This window comes from Gossypium hirsutum, chromosome A11 (assembly GCF_007990345.1).
Source record: "Gossypium hirsutum isolate 1008001.06 chromosome A11, Gossypium_hirsutum_v2.1, whole genome shotgun sequence".
NCBI classification, from domain to species: Eukaryota; Viridiplantae; Streptophyta; class Magnoliopsida; order Malvales; family Malvaceae; genus Gossypium; species Gossypium hirsutum.
The window spans coordinates 120824509-120839478 of NC_053434.1; the positions used below are offsets into that span (position 1 = coordinate 120824509).

At 32.5% G+C, this 14970-nt stretch overlaps 3 protein-coding genes across 5 annotated transcripts; all 3 read right to left on the bottom strand.

The window, feature by feature from the left end:
* Positions 1-62: 62 nt before the first annotated feature.
* On the bottom strand, positions 63-2162 carry LOC107925709 (transcription factor MYBC1). Of its 3 annotated transcripts, none has more exons than XM_041080183.1 (3): positions 2011-2162; positions 1028-1909; positions 63-824 (listed from the first exon to the last, which is right to left on the bottom strand). In XM_041080183.1, the coding sequence occupies exons 2-3, from the start codon at positions 1791-1793 to the stop codon at positions 772-774; spliced, it is 819 nt and encodes a 272-aa protein (XP_040936117.1). In that variant the 5' UTR covers positions 1794-1909; positions 2011-2162; the 3' UTR covers positions 63-771. The 3 variants fall into 3 exon arrangements, with proteins under 3 accessions (XP_040936117.1, XP_040936115.1, XP_016711916.2); XM_041080181.1 differs by having other exon boundaries at positions 951-1909; positions 2011-2161; XM_016856427.2 differs by having other exon boundaries at positions 63-1909; positions 2011-2161.
* A 2911-nt stretch (positions 2163-5073) lies between these two features.
* Positions 5074-9135, bottom strand: LOC121209482 (uncharacterized). The gene is made up of 4 exons (XM_041080184.1): positions 8613-9135; positions 7132-7750; positions 6178-6463; positions 5074-5355 (listed from the first exon to the last, which is right to left on the bottom strand). Exons 1-4 carry the CDS (start codon positions 8737-8739, stop codon positions 5302-5304), a joined length of 1086 nt encoding a protein of 361 aa, XP_040936118.1. The 5' UTR covers positions 8740-9135; the 3' UTR covers positions 5074-5301.
* A 920-nt stretch (positions 9136-10055) lies between these two features.
* On the bottom strand, positions 10056-12344 carry LOC107925933 (G2/mitotic-specific cyclin S13-7). The gene is made up of 5 exons (XM_016856690.2): positions 12116-12344; positions 11682-11896; positions 11284-11589; positions 11070-11198; positions 10056-10973 (listed from the first exon to the last, which is right to left on the bottom strand). The coding sequence occupies exons 1-5, from the start codon at positions 12150-12152 to the stop codon at positions 10233-10235; spliced, it is 1428 nt and encodes a 475-aa protein (XP_016712179.2). The 5' UTR covers positions 12153-12344; the 3' UTR covers positions 10056-10232.
* Between the last annotated feature and the right edge of the window lie 2626 nt (positions 12345-14970).

Genomic DNA, 14970 nt, shown 5'->3' on the forward strand with positions numbered 1-14970 from the left:
TATGTCATTCAACAACACCATTAAAGTTACACATGCTTAGAAAATTGCAGAAAATATAGCGCTTATGTTCATGGAGGGATTAACATTAGAAAATAAGAAAACAAAACAAGTGTTCTATGGAGTCCCACAATGTACAATTTACCTCTACATTACACTGAACTAAGAAGAAATAGGGACTGTGAGCATTATTTCGGACCTGTCAATTCTGACTAGAGTTCAAACTTGACCTAATATATATTGATAATCAAAAGCTTAATTCACAATTTGACCTTGAACTGTACTTTTTTTTCCACTTTGGTATCTAAGCTTTTTTTTGGTCCCGTTGTGATACATGAACCATCATTTTCGTCCCATTTTACCTCAAAAATTACCAGTGTCTAATAAGAATGTGTTGTTGTCACATTCTCATTGGCTACTTTTATGTTGGGGTAAATTGAAACTAGAATGATGTTTCAAGTATCAAAGAGAGACAAAAAAAGGGTTTAGGTACTAGAGTGAGAAAAATGAGTGCAATATAGGACTAAATCATGACTTAAGGCATAATAAAAAGTTAACAATCCGACCCTGAATAACCCGGATAACCCAGACTTAAAACAATCCAAAGCCGACCCAGTAAACGACTTGAATTTAAACCCTAGTTAACCCGACACAAAACCAACCCGATCAGCCCAATTTATAAGTATATTTTCGTCTTCCAAGCTCAAAACTTAGTTACTTTTGCCTCAAAATCACCTTTTATGGCTGAAGAGAACTTCTTAGACAAGCAAACACCTAAATGTAAGTAAACATGAGCTGATTTCCCAAATATCCAAGCATCAAAGACCCTATATATGATGAAAAACATAAACAAAAGGACTAATCACATAAAAGAAGAAAAGTTTCAATGACACTCAATAATTAGTTAATTTTTTTTTGAATCAGTCATCCCTTGGTGGAAATAAAGTTAATACCTTCATTCCACCATTGCCATTAGCAGATTCCAAATCTTCAACATAATTATTTGGTACTTGATTGTGTGAGGGTGTACCTCCCATTCTATGGATTGATGGTGGTGGTTGCTTGGCTAAGAAGGGATGCTCAAATTGACCATTTGGTGATGACCCAAAATGCCCTATCTGCTTATGATACTGAGTTAGCAAATGTGGATGCCCGACTGCGGCCGCCGCCGCTAGCTGGTGTTGCTGTTGTTGGTAATGATGGTGTTGTAGTCCTGGAACTGATACGAATGGGGAGAAAGGCTCTGAGCTACCTTTACTAGGATGAAGGAAGTGAGGAGGAACGGGTGAACTGGCAAACAAATGGTCAGTCGCCGGATCAGACGCAGCACCGCCGTTTGCACCGCCACCGCCGGATAACCCTTGCATTCTCTTCAAATAGAGACGATATTTCTGTAAATGACTAGCGACGTTCTCTCTGGTCAACCCATCAACACTCATCAACTGCATTATGGTCTTTGGGACGGCGTTTTTGATCCCTAAATGAGCCACGGCGTCAACGAATCGCTTGTGGAGCTGCGGGGTCCACACGAGCCTAGGCCGTTTGAGTGTTCGCGCCGGCTCGTCACCGCCCGCTCCGGATCCCAAGTCCCCGGAATCACCGGCGAATTCGGCCGGGGGAGGCGGCGGCGGAGGAGGCGGGTGTTTCCGTTGACGGTGGTTTGGATTCGGGATGTCGAAAGCAAGGGCAAGGTGGGGGGTAATTAGGGTTTGTGAAAGAGGCATAAGCTCCTCCGGCGACGGCAGCTCTTCTTCCCATTTTCCAAACAAATTGGAGGAATCCTCAATTTCTCTCATAATTATTACTTATATTATTCACAAATTAAACAGTAACAATAACAATTAATTACAATTAAAAAAACAACAAATCGAAACCCTAAATTTTGGGGGGAGGGGGAACTGAATCTGCTCCACTGTAACAACCAAAATATTATGGAATTAATAAAAAAAGCACGATTAGCATAATTAATCAAAACAATTATTGAAGAAAAACATGGCAATTAATAGAACTTACAGAGCACAGATGAAAATCCAAAGAGAAAGGTGGATCTTGTTTTTTTTTCCTTCTTTCTTAAAGCTTTTTAGTTGTTTATGTATGTATGTATGCACATGTCCACCATTGTTATTGCCATTGAGGAAAAAAAGGTTAAATTCTGGTTTTAGTCCATTTACTATGCTTGATTTTGAGATATAGTCATCGTAGTTTAATTTGGTATAAACTTGTTTTTCGAAGTTACAAATAAAATTATAGTTACAAGTATAAATAATACATATTCAAATAATTATGACCGGGTTAACAAACCTAAATAATATCAAAATAAGACACACATATGATATAGCAGGACTCAAATCTGGGACATTAAAGGTCTTCAGAGCCCTAACCTTATAAGAGTTTTTTAGAGGTAAAGTCAAGAATTTAGTATTAGAGGGGCCAAAATAAAATTTTAAAAGCTTGGGGAGGTAAAAGTAAAGAAATTGTTAGAAAAAGACTTAAATTGAATACTATAAATTAAAATAAACTAAAATTATATCACTTAATTAACGGGCAAGGTCATTACATACCCCTTCTAATTATGCTCATAAGGTTTTTTTATTAAAAAAACTTCAATTTCTAACCATTCATTTAAAAATATTCAAGTCAATATTTTAACAAAAATAATTATTTAATAAAATAAAATCAAGGCTTAATATCTTCTTTGACCCTTGTACTATAACTAGATTATTACTTTGGTACTTGAACTATTCTTTTATCAGTTTAGTCCTTTTACTTTATTCTTGTTCAATTTGGTCCATTTACTTTCATTCTATATAGCTTGTTATCCCAACCCAAATTTCAATTAAAAAATTTAGACCAATCAATCACACCGTACCCATACCACGTGCCAATAAAAAGTAAAAATTAAAAATCACTTAAAAATAAAAAAATAGAAAAAAATCCCAAAAAAAATATTAAAACTTAGATTTATTAAAAAAACTAAAAAGAATCACAATCTAATTTTGAAATTATAAATAAATATTTTTTAAAATTATAAATATGCGAAACTTCAAAAAAAAATCATTTGCTTGGAATTTTAGGTTCTTTGAAATGTTTTTAGAATTTTATGGTTTTTTTTTGAAATTTTAGGGGTTTTCTTGCATTTTTTTATACTTTTTAAGAAATTTTGAGTTTTTTTAGTAAAAAATACCATAAATTGCTTAAAATTTTTTCTTAAAATTCTAAATTTTGTGTTAAAAAAATATAATTCCACACAAACAAAATTCTAAAATTTTATGAAAATTTTAAGTTATGACACTTATAATTTTAAAAAAATAGATCATAATTTTTTAGTTTTTAATTTTATAATTTTCCTAGTCTAAAGATTTTATTGAATTTTTGAATTTTTAATGACTTTTAGTTTTTTTATATTTTTAAAAAATTTAAGTGAAATTTTTATCGTTTTCTTGACACATGGCAGCGTGTCATTTGTGTTTTGAATTTTTTTAGTGGAATTTTGGGTTGGGATAACAGGATTGTAGAATGAAAAAATAGGGGCCAAACTAATACAAAAACTAAAGTACAATAGTCAAATTGATAATAAAAAAAATAGTACAAGTATTAAAGTGACAATTTAGCTATAGTACAATAGCCTAAGATTACATTATGCTAAATATTTAAAAATTTTAATTACAAGGACCAAATCATAATTTAACCTAAAATTTGTCTTCTTTGGGATTTGTGTTGACATAAATAAGTTGACAACAAATCATTGGATGAACCAATCGCAGCCTACACATAAATTAAAAAAGTTTGGACTAGATTGGATCCTAAACCATAATCACAATCATATTATTAATTAATTTAATTTAATGTAATTTAGTTCTAATTTAATTCATTCAGCCAACATGTTTTGACTTAGATGGATAATGAGTGAGATCTTGATCTTTTTAATTATTATTTTAAATTTCTTTTAAGATAGTAAGCTCTTTTAACATTATTTTATTCGTAATACGTTAAAAGGATTGTCGCAGTCCATACACATGTTCAGTTTTTATTGATTAATAAATAGATATGTGAATAATGAGATTGTTCTGTTAAATGAGTTAATCATAAGGTTTCGGCTTGAGAAATTTAAAGATTTTATATTCGAGTTTCATTCTATGTAAATAATCATGTTCTATTTTTATTGAAGTCACACCACGGTGCCAATAACGTCTTAATTTAGGCTTTCTTTGGATGGTTGATAAAATTGAATTCACGAAGCTAAAAATAATTGTAATAATAAAATTAAATATTGTAGTGATGAGATTAAAATTAATGATAGGATGTATGTTTGAAGCCAAACACAATTATAACGATGAGATGAGAATTAAAAATGACTATTACAATTTTTTAAATTATTTTATTTTTATAAAATCATTAAAAATGTTTAAAATTGTAATATTATTTAATAAAAAAACACAAATACATGTGATATTATTTAAGGGCATTTGATTGGAAAAAAGGGTCCAAAAATATTGCAATTGTAGTGCATGTTCTTTTAACGAATTACTTTTGCCCAGATATCTTGTGTTCATAATATAATTGTGATTATAATTCAATAATTATACTCTGTATGTAAACCTTAACCAAATTTATTTTAATCTAAATTCAAATTTATTGTCAATTTTTGAAGTTCATTTTATTTATATTTAGGAATAAAATTTATTACAATTTGTTCAGAATTGCTGATCTTTCAGATATAATATAATTAGCAATACATTCAATATAAATGTATCTAATATACATTCTCATGTAGGTAACATATCGATACGTATCAATACCAAAACAATTATTCGATACAGTACAGACACACACCCGTGTTTAAACAAAGGAGGCAAGGCACAAAAGATTAAACCGAAAATCGAACAAGTTAGGTAAAAAATAAAACCAGTTAAATCTTTTAATTCTCGATTCAACCGATTGAACCAACCAATTCAACCATTAAAAATACAAAAATGGAGGAACATTTGGTTCCCAATTCAACCTTTGGACTAACGATTGAACCGGCCGGATCTTTAATCATCGAGGGAAGGGCAATGAATATATTTCCTCAGCAAGTTTTAATAAAAGAAAAAGTATATAACTAAGTTTTCAAACAACATTAAAGTTTTCAAACATCATTGTTACAGTCTCCTTACCTACCAATATGATCCATCAAAAATTAGAAACCAAGGAATGAATGGTCTAACCAAATGTCTTTCTTAAACAATGACCCTAGCAATTCACCCACACTAAGCCCTAACAGATTTTGATAATTTTTTGCAGAATTACAAATCTTACCGTTTTTTAACCATTCATCGAATAATCGTAGCTCAGAGGTCGTTGGTGGACAAACGGAGCCTGCAATCAGAAAAACAGACACACACATGCACAATTCAACCAAGTCATTAAGTGTAAACAATGATATAACCATTGAAACACTGGGGGAAGGAGTATATGCATATGCAGCAATGACTAAAAACTGAAATAACCGGACACAGGTATATGAATGGAAGCAGATACATATGGTTTCCTTTTATCTAACTCGACTGTGAAAATCATATTCACAAATCTTGACTACTAAATTAGTCGACCCTTTTTTTCAATGAAACATAGAGAGAAAAATTTTCCAAGGGAAACCCCTTGATTAAAAAGAAATCAGTATTGGCAATACTTACTAATGAATTATGAGTGAAAGTACCTAACAGGTCCCTATAAGGTCCCTCTATTATAGGAACCTGATAAAATTAGTCCCACTATTAAATGAATCAATTTAGTCCTTGTATGACTAAATAGAATCAAATAAGACTAACTTTTAATAGAGTTAACATTTACTGGTTAAAAAATGACATGATTTTTTTCTTCATTTGTAGATAAGGTCCCTATAACAGAGGGACTAATTTGATAAGGTCCCTATAACAGAGGGCTTGCCAGGTACTTTCACCAACTATTATATGTATAAAGTAGATAAGAATGTTGAAGACCAAGACTATAAAACCAATGTACCAATGGGATTTCACGTGACCTTCGGCCAAAGTGCTGACAAATTGGCAAAGAGAAGCAGAGACAACACCATTGTTATGCAAGGGACAACACATCTAATACTTACTGAGGTAAAACTATAAACATAACTCATTAACCATAATCCCGGAATACTACATAAGATAAGAAACAGTGGCCTACCTGAAATACAGCATGCATAAACTGATCATATGAATGGGAATACATCATATTAGCACTTGGCCACTGCATATAAGCACCATCCCTAGAAGTTGGATTCAATCCCAGCTCACAAAATGGACTCACAGCTGGCCTCGAAGGAACACCATAACCGAGGGGAGCTTGTGTATTTGCAATCTGACCCAACTGAGAAAAAGCAGAATCATACTGCATGAATGGAAGTTGAATCTTCTGCATATTGTAAGGAGCCACACCAACACTCTGGTTACATGGAATGCTTCTGACGTACCTATATCAGTTCAGAAAAAGTTTGTTTAGATTTAAGTATACCCCAAACCAAATTATACTCCCTATTTCATGCCACCCATTATCATTCTTATTCCGTTACTAAAGTTGCATGTATTTTATCACTATGATCCTCACTGCGTAAAATTACCACGGAAACCCCTTATTAGGTGTTTATTGCATTTTTCCCCCTCTACTATAAAAAATAGGCAAATTAGTCCCTGTATACTAGATCAAAGAGCAAACTAGTCATTTCTATTAAAAAATTCATCTATTTCTATTGTTAAAAACTAGCATGGTTAATAGAATAACCAAATAGTGGCATGTCGTTTGCCATGTGTACCTCATGCTGACTTTCAGGAACCAGTTAAAAATGGATGGAATTTTTAACAAATGACCAATTTGCTTTGATCTAATGTATAGGGACTAATTTTCCCATTTTTTAGTAGAGAGGGCATAATGCAATCTGACTCCTAGTACAAAGGTCTCTATGGTTCTTTTATCTCATTATTACTACTTTCACATTTGCAGCTTTACCTAGATTCTGTTTTCATGAGAAAATAGGGATAGGAGCATTGATTAAAGAATTTGTACACACACTACATGACAGAAAAAGTGAACAGCCACCTGCCTAGTTTCAAATGCCTAAAGTAAAAGGAGTATTAATCCTACCTTTGATAATTCCTGTCATAATCCGGGTCAGTACGATCCTTCTCTCTGTCTCTGAAAATGGCTACTCGAGATGTACCATCTCTGACAGTCATATTTTTATCTGGATCAACCATGGAGCTCCGGTAATTTTCAAACTCATCTCTGATAAGAGATTCATTTTTTCCATCAACAGAGTTCTGAGGTGAAGAATCGTCAGAATCAGGAGTACTAGGGCTACTGAAAATACGTGCCCGTGCTCTGTCATACTCTTCCTTCCTCTCTTCAACACTTCTCACAGGACTTCTTTTGATGCCGATTTGATTAGCCTCATTTAGAGATCCATTATTTGGCCTGGGCTTAATAGCAATTTTAACCCGCTCTGGTTTATCATTTTCCGAGTTTTTGGCTGGAATTTCAGACAAACAAACAGCAGGCCATTTGATTTCCCCTGCTTTCTTCGCCACGATTCTGTTTCCTAGGCCATCTAAACCATTATCATAAACCATAGTTACCAGCCCATAATGTTGAGCAACACGATGTGCAGCAAGCCGAAGATAAGAAGTGGGAAAATGTTGGAACTCAAATTGCTGCTGCTCTGAATTTTGCACAAACCTCTGGATATCAAGTTCCATTCGCAAGACTAACTCCCAAAACAAGAACAAAAAAGAGAGAAAGACAGTAAATCTACCATGAGAAAAGAAAGAGGACAAACTATAGAACGATTAAATATGACCATGAACACCACTATAAAAGAAGTATATAACATAATACTCTAAAGAAAGCCTAAAACTCTCAAATTGAAAGTTCCCCGGGCCTTGAAATCCGAATCATGTAGTTTGCTCACTAGGGGAAAAAATGGTAAATACCAAAACAAGATGCCAAACACACACAAGCAATATAAGGATTCCAGCACCTAGTGTGCGCCGTGCACCCATGATAACATGGCAGTATTTTATCAAACATCTGAGCATTCATTAACGTTAAGTAGGCTTTTTTCTTGCTAAAACCTACACCATGAAACTAAAAAACGAAAATCGAAACAGGATAAAAGCTCCATTATTACAATTACATAAGATTTCACCCAAAGAAATTATTTCAGAAACCAATTAATAAAATTTAAAAAAAAAAGTACTCACTTTGAGACAGATATGCTATGTTATGCATTAAGCTATCATAGTTAAACAAAAATTAGCAACAAATCTAATAAGTTCTTCTCCCCCTCAATTTCTCAACACCCACTTGAGAAAGTCAATGAAAAGAAAAATCCCAGATCTGATATTAATCTCTTCTGTTAAACAAATCCCTAACCTAATTAACCCCCAAGCAAACCAAATCCAATCTAGACCCATTCACATCATAGACCATAAAATCGAAACAAAAAAAATCAAAATCCTACGTATAACGAGATCTATGAAGTAAAATCGCAAATATATACAAAAATTAAAATCGATTGAAGATGCAAAATTGAGATAATTAACACGAAAAGGGGAAAAATAGGTTACTGGTGAGACGATGACGAGGATTTTGAAGAGCCTCAACCAAGAAAGGGTCGACAGCTAACTCTTTGTCGTTAACAGCTCCGGACACGGCGGTTATCGTCGTCGTCGTCGTTGTTGAAGTCAAATCCATGGGAATATTGTTGGGGTTTTTTTGCCTCTCAAAAAATAAAAGTAAAAAAAAAATTATCCTCTCTTCTCTTCTCTCCTCTGTTTCTTCTTATTCTTCTTTTTAGCAGATTCTTCTTCTTGTTGATGAGATTATCAATGAAAAATCAATCAATCAAGAAGAAGAGATAATACCCTTTTTTTTTCGTTTGCCCCCAAAAGCATCTAAGAGAAAATAAGAAGACAGGGAGAGAAGGAGAGAATCTGAAAGGTGATTTTGGTCGTACGGAAACGACTTTCTCTCGAAAGAGGAAAAAGAGGAAGAGAGAAGCGGCAATATCTATCGATTTTTATACCCTAAAAATCTAAATTTAATTCAACCCCCTCCTCCCCCAAAATCCCCCAATTTGACAACTGAGAGACAAAAGGAGCAATCTTTTTTGGGTAAAACTATCTTTCTAATCCTTCTTAATTTTGATATTGAGCAAATTGGTATTACTTAAAAAAACTAGAGCAAATTAATTCATGTCAATTTTGGAAGTGAATAACTAAAGGCAATTAATCACAACATTGATATTTTCATTAATTATGCTTAATGTTGATTGGTATAATAACAAATTTAGCCTTTAATATTTTTATATTTTATGTAAATGTTGACAGAAAGTGAAAATTATTGAATTTTGACAAAAAATAATAAAATATGTAAATATTGATGGCTAAATTTATTAATATACCAGTAAAAATATGTACAATTAACTAAAAACATTAACATTGTAATTAATTGTCCTTAATTGCTCACCTTCAAATTTGACAATGATTAAATTACTTTAATTTTTTAGAGGGACCAATTTTATAAATATCAAAATTAAGAATGTTGCACGTGTTGCATAAGATTTTAGAAATAGTATAACTTAAAGAATTTACTTAGCTCAGAGATGGAAATTAAAAAAGACATGTAAAAGGATTAAAAATTAGACCAAGATTATGATAGCTGGCTGGCCACAGCAAAGTTGTGAAATGGGCTCGGACCCATACAAAGTGGGTCAAATTAGGTTTCTGTCTTTAGGGATTGCAACCAAGCCCTTTTTTTATATTTTTTATATTTTGATTTTGTTATCCAAATTTAATTTTATTTAAATATTTTTGCTATGTTCATGTTAATTTTTTCAAGATCATAATACATGTATTTTCATGGATCAATGCTGCAATGGGAGAATTTAACCTAAAACAAATATGTATTTTCATGGATCAATAATATCGAATTACCCCAAAACAAATTCATGGTTGTTCAAATGAATCCCCTCTTAACGGCATCAAATAAATGCTGCAATGGGAGAAGAATTACCCCAAAACAAATATGTATTTCTGGATCAATAATTTTGAAATACCCCAACACAAATTCATTGTTGTTCAAATGAATCCCTCAAATCAATGCTGCAATGGGAGAATACAGCAAAGCAAATTCAAACTCCTAATAAAAACCTAAACATCAATATGTTTTTTTCTTTTTTGTTCTTCCTAAGCTGAAGAAACAACACCGGATAATAGATTCTGGCATGCCGGAATCAACGCGACCGCTCCACGTAGCGAACTCGAGTACTTCCTATACACAACTTGAAGCCTACTATCAATAGCCTTTGAATGGAAACAAGCCAGCAACTTAGCACATTCCATCAGCTGCTGTTCGTTATACCCGGTGTGGAACTTGAGGGTGTCTGTCCAAGCTGGTGTCTTCTTCAAGGTGCACCGTGCGGCATACACAGCCGAAGCAGCCACCATCGACGGACAATACCTAATGGTCTCGTAATGCATTATCCCCAACTCAGCTAAGAAATACACCATGTTTTCCATCTTCGGGTCAGGGATCGATGCTTTGATGAACCGTGCTAAGAACACGTAATGTGTAGGCACCGTTAAAGTCCATTCCAATCGTCCCAATATGGTTTTCTCCATTATGAGGATCTGTTCATGTGTGTAAGCCCTGTCTGCAATGCATACAAGATCGTTGACCTCAGGTGGCCAAATTTCTTCATATTTGGTAGCAATAAGCATAGCACTCATGCCTAAAAGTTGTAGTTCTCTCCTCGGGACGACTTTCACTGAAAGGAAGCGATCGATCAAGTTGATCGTAAGATAAAGAGCTTCGGCCGAAAGCTCGAATTTTTGATGAACATCAATTAGCCAATCAATGAGAATAGCTCTCATTTTCTCATTGATATCAGTTTGCAAGTGCATATAATCATTTGGCATGCTCTCATGCTGCAAATTTTAACAACATTTTCATTAGTTTCAACACGAATCATTGCAAAATACACAAAATCGATGAAAATTTTGTAGCCTTTTTAATTTCCTAACCTCAGCTGATTTATAGAACTTGTAGATTTCATCAACATATTCAACACCAGCCAAATGATTATCAGTATCTGCTCCATCAATATAAACAATGTCTTCCTTTGGCTTTTTAGCTATTCCATGAGCAGCAGCCTGGTGGGATTTCAAAAAGGTTCTTAAGATCGAATACGATAAACCCTAAAACCCAAAACCCCGAGATTGATTTGTTGTTTTTTACCTTGCTTCTTGCAGTAAGGGCTGAAGAAAAAGTATGTTTTTTCTTGGGTGAACCCTCTTTTTGAGTTACTTTCTTATTGTTGTTAATCACTTCAGCCTTGTCTTTCTTCTCCTTTTTCTCCTTCACTTCCACAATTTCTTCGACATCGGGGCTGATTTCGATCACTTCCACCGACGGGGCGGCGGGTTTGGCGGTCGGTTTCTTTTGAACAGCCTTTGGTGGTGCAGCAGCAGGAGCAGCAACACTTCTTTTAGGCGGCACGGCCACGGCGGCCGGAGCTTTTTCCACATTAACACATACGTTTTTCTGAATTTAAAAAACAAACCCAGAAATCAAATTAGTAATTCTAAAAGAAAGATTACAGAGATCTGATATAAATTATATAAATATTATTAAACCTTGTTGTTCTCAGCCACGGCGGCGGCTTGTGCATTGGCGAGTAACTGTGCGCAAAAGGACCTAGTGAGGGGACGATGAGTCTGAATCTGAGCCGGTTTACCATCGGCCACTGCTCTTACGTTCACCACATTCCCGATATCCCCCAACGCACGGCGACTCTTTCCATCTCCGGCCGCCACGTTTTTCTTCGTCTGCTTGTGAACTACGGCCTCGCCTGCAAAGAAAAAAATTACCATTTCCTTAAAGGATCCGATAAATCCAAAAGAACCCATTTCTTTTTTTAGCCAAAACATTCAAGATAACCCATGAAATCGAAATCATTTCACAAAAATTAAAAGAAGAAGAAGAAGAAAATCCCAACATAAAATCAACGAAAAAAAACGAAACAAGTTTTTAAAAAAAAGCATAAACAAGAAGATAATGATGAAAATACCTCTGGGTTGTTGAGGAACAATAGGTCTTGAAGCCATTTTGGTGGTATTTTCACACTACTTGTTCTTCTCTTTTGCTTTTCGCTGTATTTTGTTTAGGGATTTTGAGGGAATATGAGGGACATGGGGGAAGATTGCTTTCCTTTTTGAAGCTAATGTGGCCCAACGGTCATATTGAACTTTTCGAATTTTCACCGTTGGATTTTTTTTAATCCAACGGTAGGAATCGCGTCTCCAAATTATAGCCGTTAGCCTACCTGTCAGTTTAGAGGCTCCATTTCTCTCTGGGCTAAAGAAATTTACCCGTTTGGGTTTTTTAGGGTTTTGCCTTTTCGGCTAATTTTTTAATTAATTAATTAATTAAAATTACTTAAATTATACAACTCACTATGCAATTTAATTATTATAATAATGGCTCCCATACTTTGTATTTAGCTTCAAATTTTGGGTCTTGCATACAAGATTAGCATGAATCTATATTTGCCTAATTGGGATAAAAGCAACATTTAAGTCCCTAAAGATGGTAATTTTTTCAATTTAGTCCTTGAATTGTTTTTCCACTTTAGTCTTGAAATTTGACAGTTTTTTCTTTCAATTTGGTCCATAAACTTGAATTCCGTTAAGGTGTTGTTAGAGTGCCATGCCATCGCCTGAAAAAATTTAAAATATATATAAAATCTAAAAAATATTAATTTTATTAATTCAAGTAATGATATGGCATAATTTCATAGTATTATATTATTACGCTTTAATGAAAATCAAGTTTAAGGACCATATTGGAAAAAGCTATGAATTTGGTGACTAATATGGACCAAAAAAAGTTCAAAGATAGAGAAAAATTAAGGAAAATATATGTTGCTTTAACCCTTTCTAATTTTATGATCATATAATATTGTCTTATTAAAAAATATAAATATAAATAGGGTTAATATACCATTGGGTACTTATATTTAGTTTTAATATTTAATTTGATACTTGAGTTATTTTATCCCAATTTAGCACCTAATTTTGGCTTCAATGGTCAATTTGGTACCCAAACTAAACCACATCATGTGACCCAATGAATATTTGACATGTGTGCACTAGTAAAAAATATATAAGAGACATAATTAGGACAAAAGAAAAGCTCGGGTACCAAATTGATCATTGAAGTAAAACATAGATACTTGTGTGGGACAAAGAAAAACTTAAATATCAATTTGAAAAAAACTTAGATACCAAACTGAACATTAAATCCAAATATAGGTACCACATAGTATATTAACCCATGTAAATATTAATAAATTTAATTTTAGCAAAGTATCATCACGAGGTTTAATGGGAGTATCTCTTTTTACCAAAAACGAACTTTCGATTAAATGTAAATAAAATAAGCTTCTTTTGTTTCATTTATGGTTAAAATGCGCTTCAAGTCCCTTTTTTTTCCAAGTTTAACATTTAATCCTTACTTTTATTTCAAGGAATTTTTGTCATTTTATTTTTCAGATTTAAGAATGTAAGTTCAATTGTTAATGTTGTTAAAGTTCTTCTATTAAGTTCAAGTTCTTTTCATTTTTTTATTACGTGACTATCAAGTAAATTTAATAAAAAAATTAACAGGGTTAATAATTACCCTAAAATTTGAAGAAAAAATTAAATTCTTAAAAATAAAAATAAAAATAAAATATAATGAGTTGAATTTATTTCTATTTTTCCTTAATCTATAACGCGAAGGGACTTCCACTTCTAAACTTCCTCTTTTAAATTAAAAAATAATTAGGTAATCACGCAATGAATGTTTCTTATCACATCATTCATGGTTCCTTTCCAATTATTCAATGTTATTTCTTCCATGTCGTTGACACATAATTTTGATAATTTTTTACCTTAAACACAAAACTTTAAATCTTAAACCTTAAACTTTAAACTTTAAATCCCGAACCTTGAATTAAAAACTAATATTATAAAGAAATTGGGTTATTGATTTGTCACTTATAAAGAATAAAAAATAAATAATATCAATTGAGAACGATGATATTGACTCGCTAATTATAAAGAATTAGAAACTAATATTATTAAGAAATCAGAATTTACAAGAGATATCGAATTTGAAAAAATTAAAGTGACAACTATTTTGTTTATGGATTTAAAATTTTATCTAAAATCATCCATTTAAAAATATATATTTATGTTATTTTTAATTTAATATTTTTTTCTCTTGTTAAAACTTATATATCGACCCATTAATTTTTTAATATTTATATCATGGTATTAAATATTGTTATAAATATAATTTTTGTGTTATAAATTACATGACATAATATATTATATACATTGAAAAAGGGCCGGGCCAAACTAGGCTTTAGCCTTGAATGTTTGAGCTCAAGCTCGGCATATATTTTAAATAGGTCTAATTTATTTGTTCAAACCCATTTTTCAAGCTTAATATTTTTGTCTAAGGGTGAGTTTGGATGGACGATGTGTTTACCTGTGGTTAGTTAAAAAACAACAGTAGTGGTAAGATTAAATATTATAGCATAAGACAAAAAGTAAATTAAACACACTACATCCCACTGCCCATTCAAACTTATCCTAAATCATCCCAATTTTTAAACAAACCTTCGAACTAGGTTTTCGAACTAGGTTTAAACAACCCATGAAAAAAACTACTCATTATACAACTTATTAGCAATTCAACACTAACATAATCAATTGAAGTTGAGAACCAATATTATCTAGAGAGTGGAATTCAAAATTTTAAAAAAGCCCAAACAATTCCGACCTCTTTATTTTTTTCAAAACTCTTTAAACCAATATCATAAATTAACTTTAATTTTGTACGATTTTATACTTGAAATTTTGATTTGATTCAATTTTA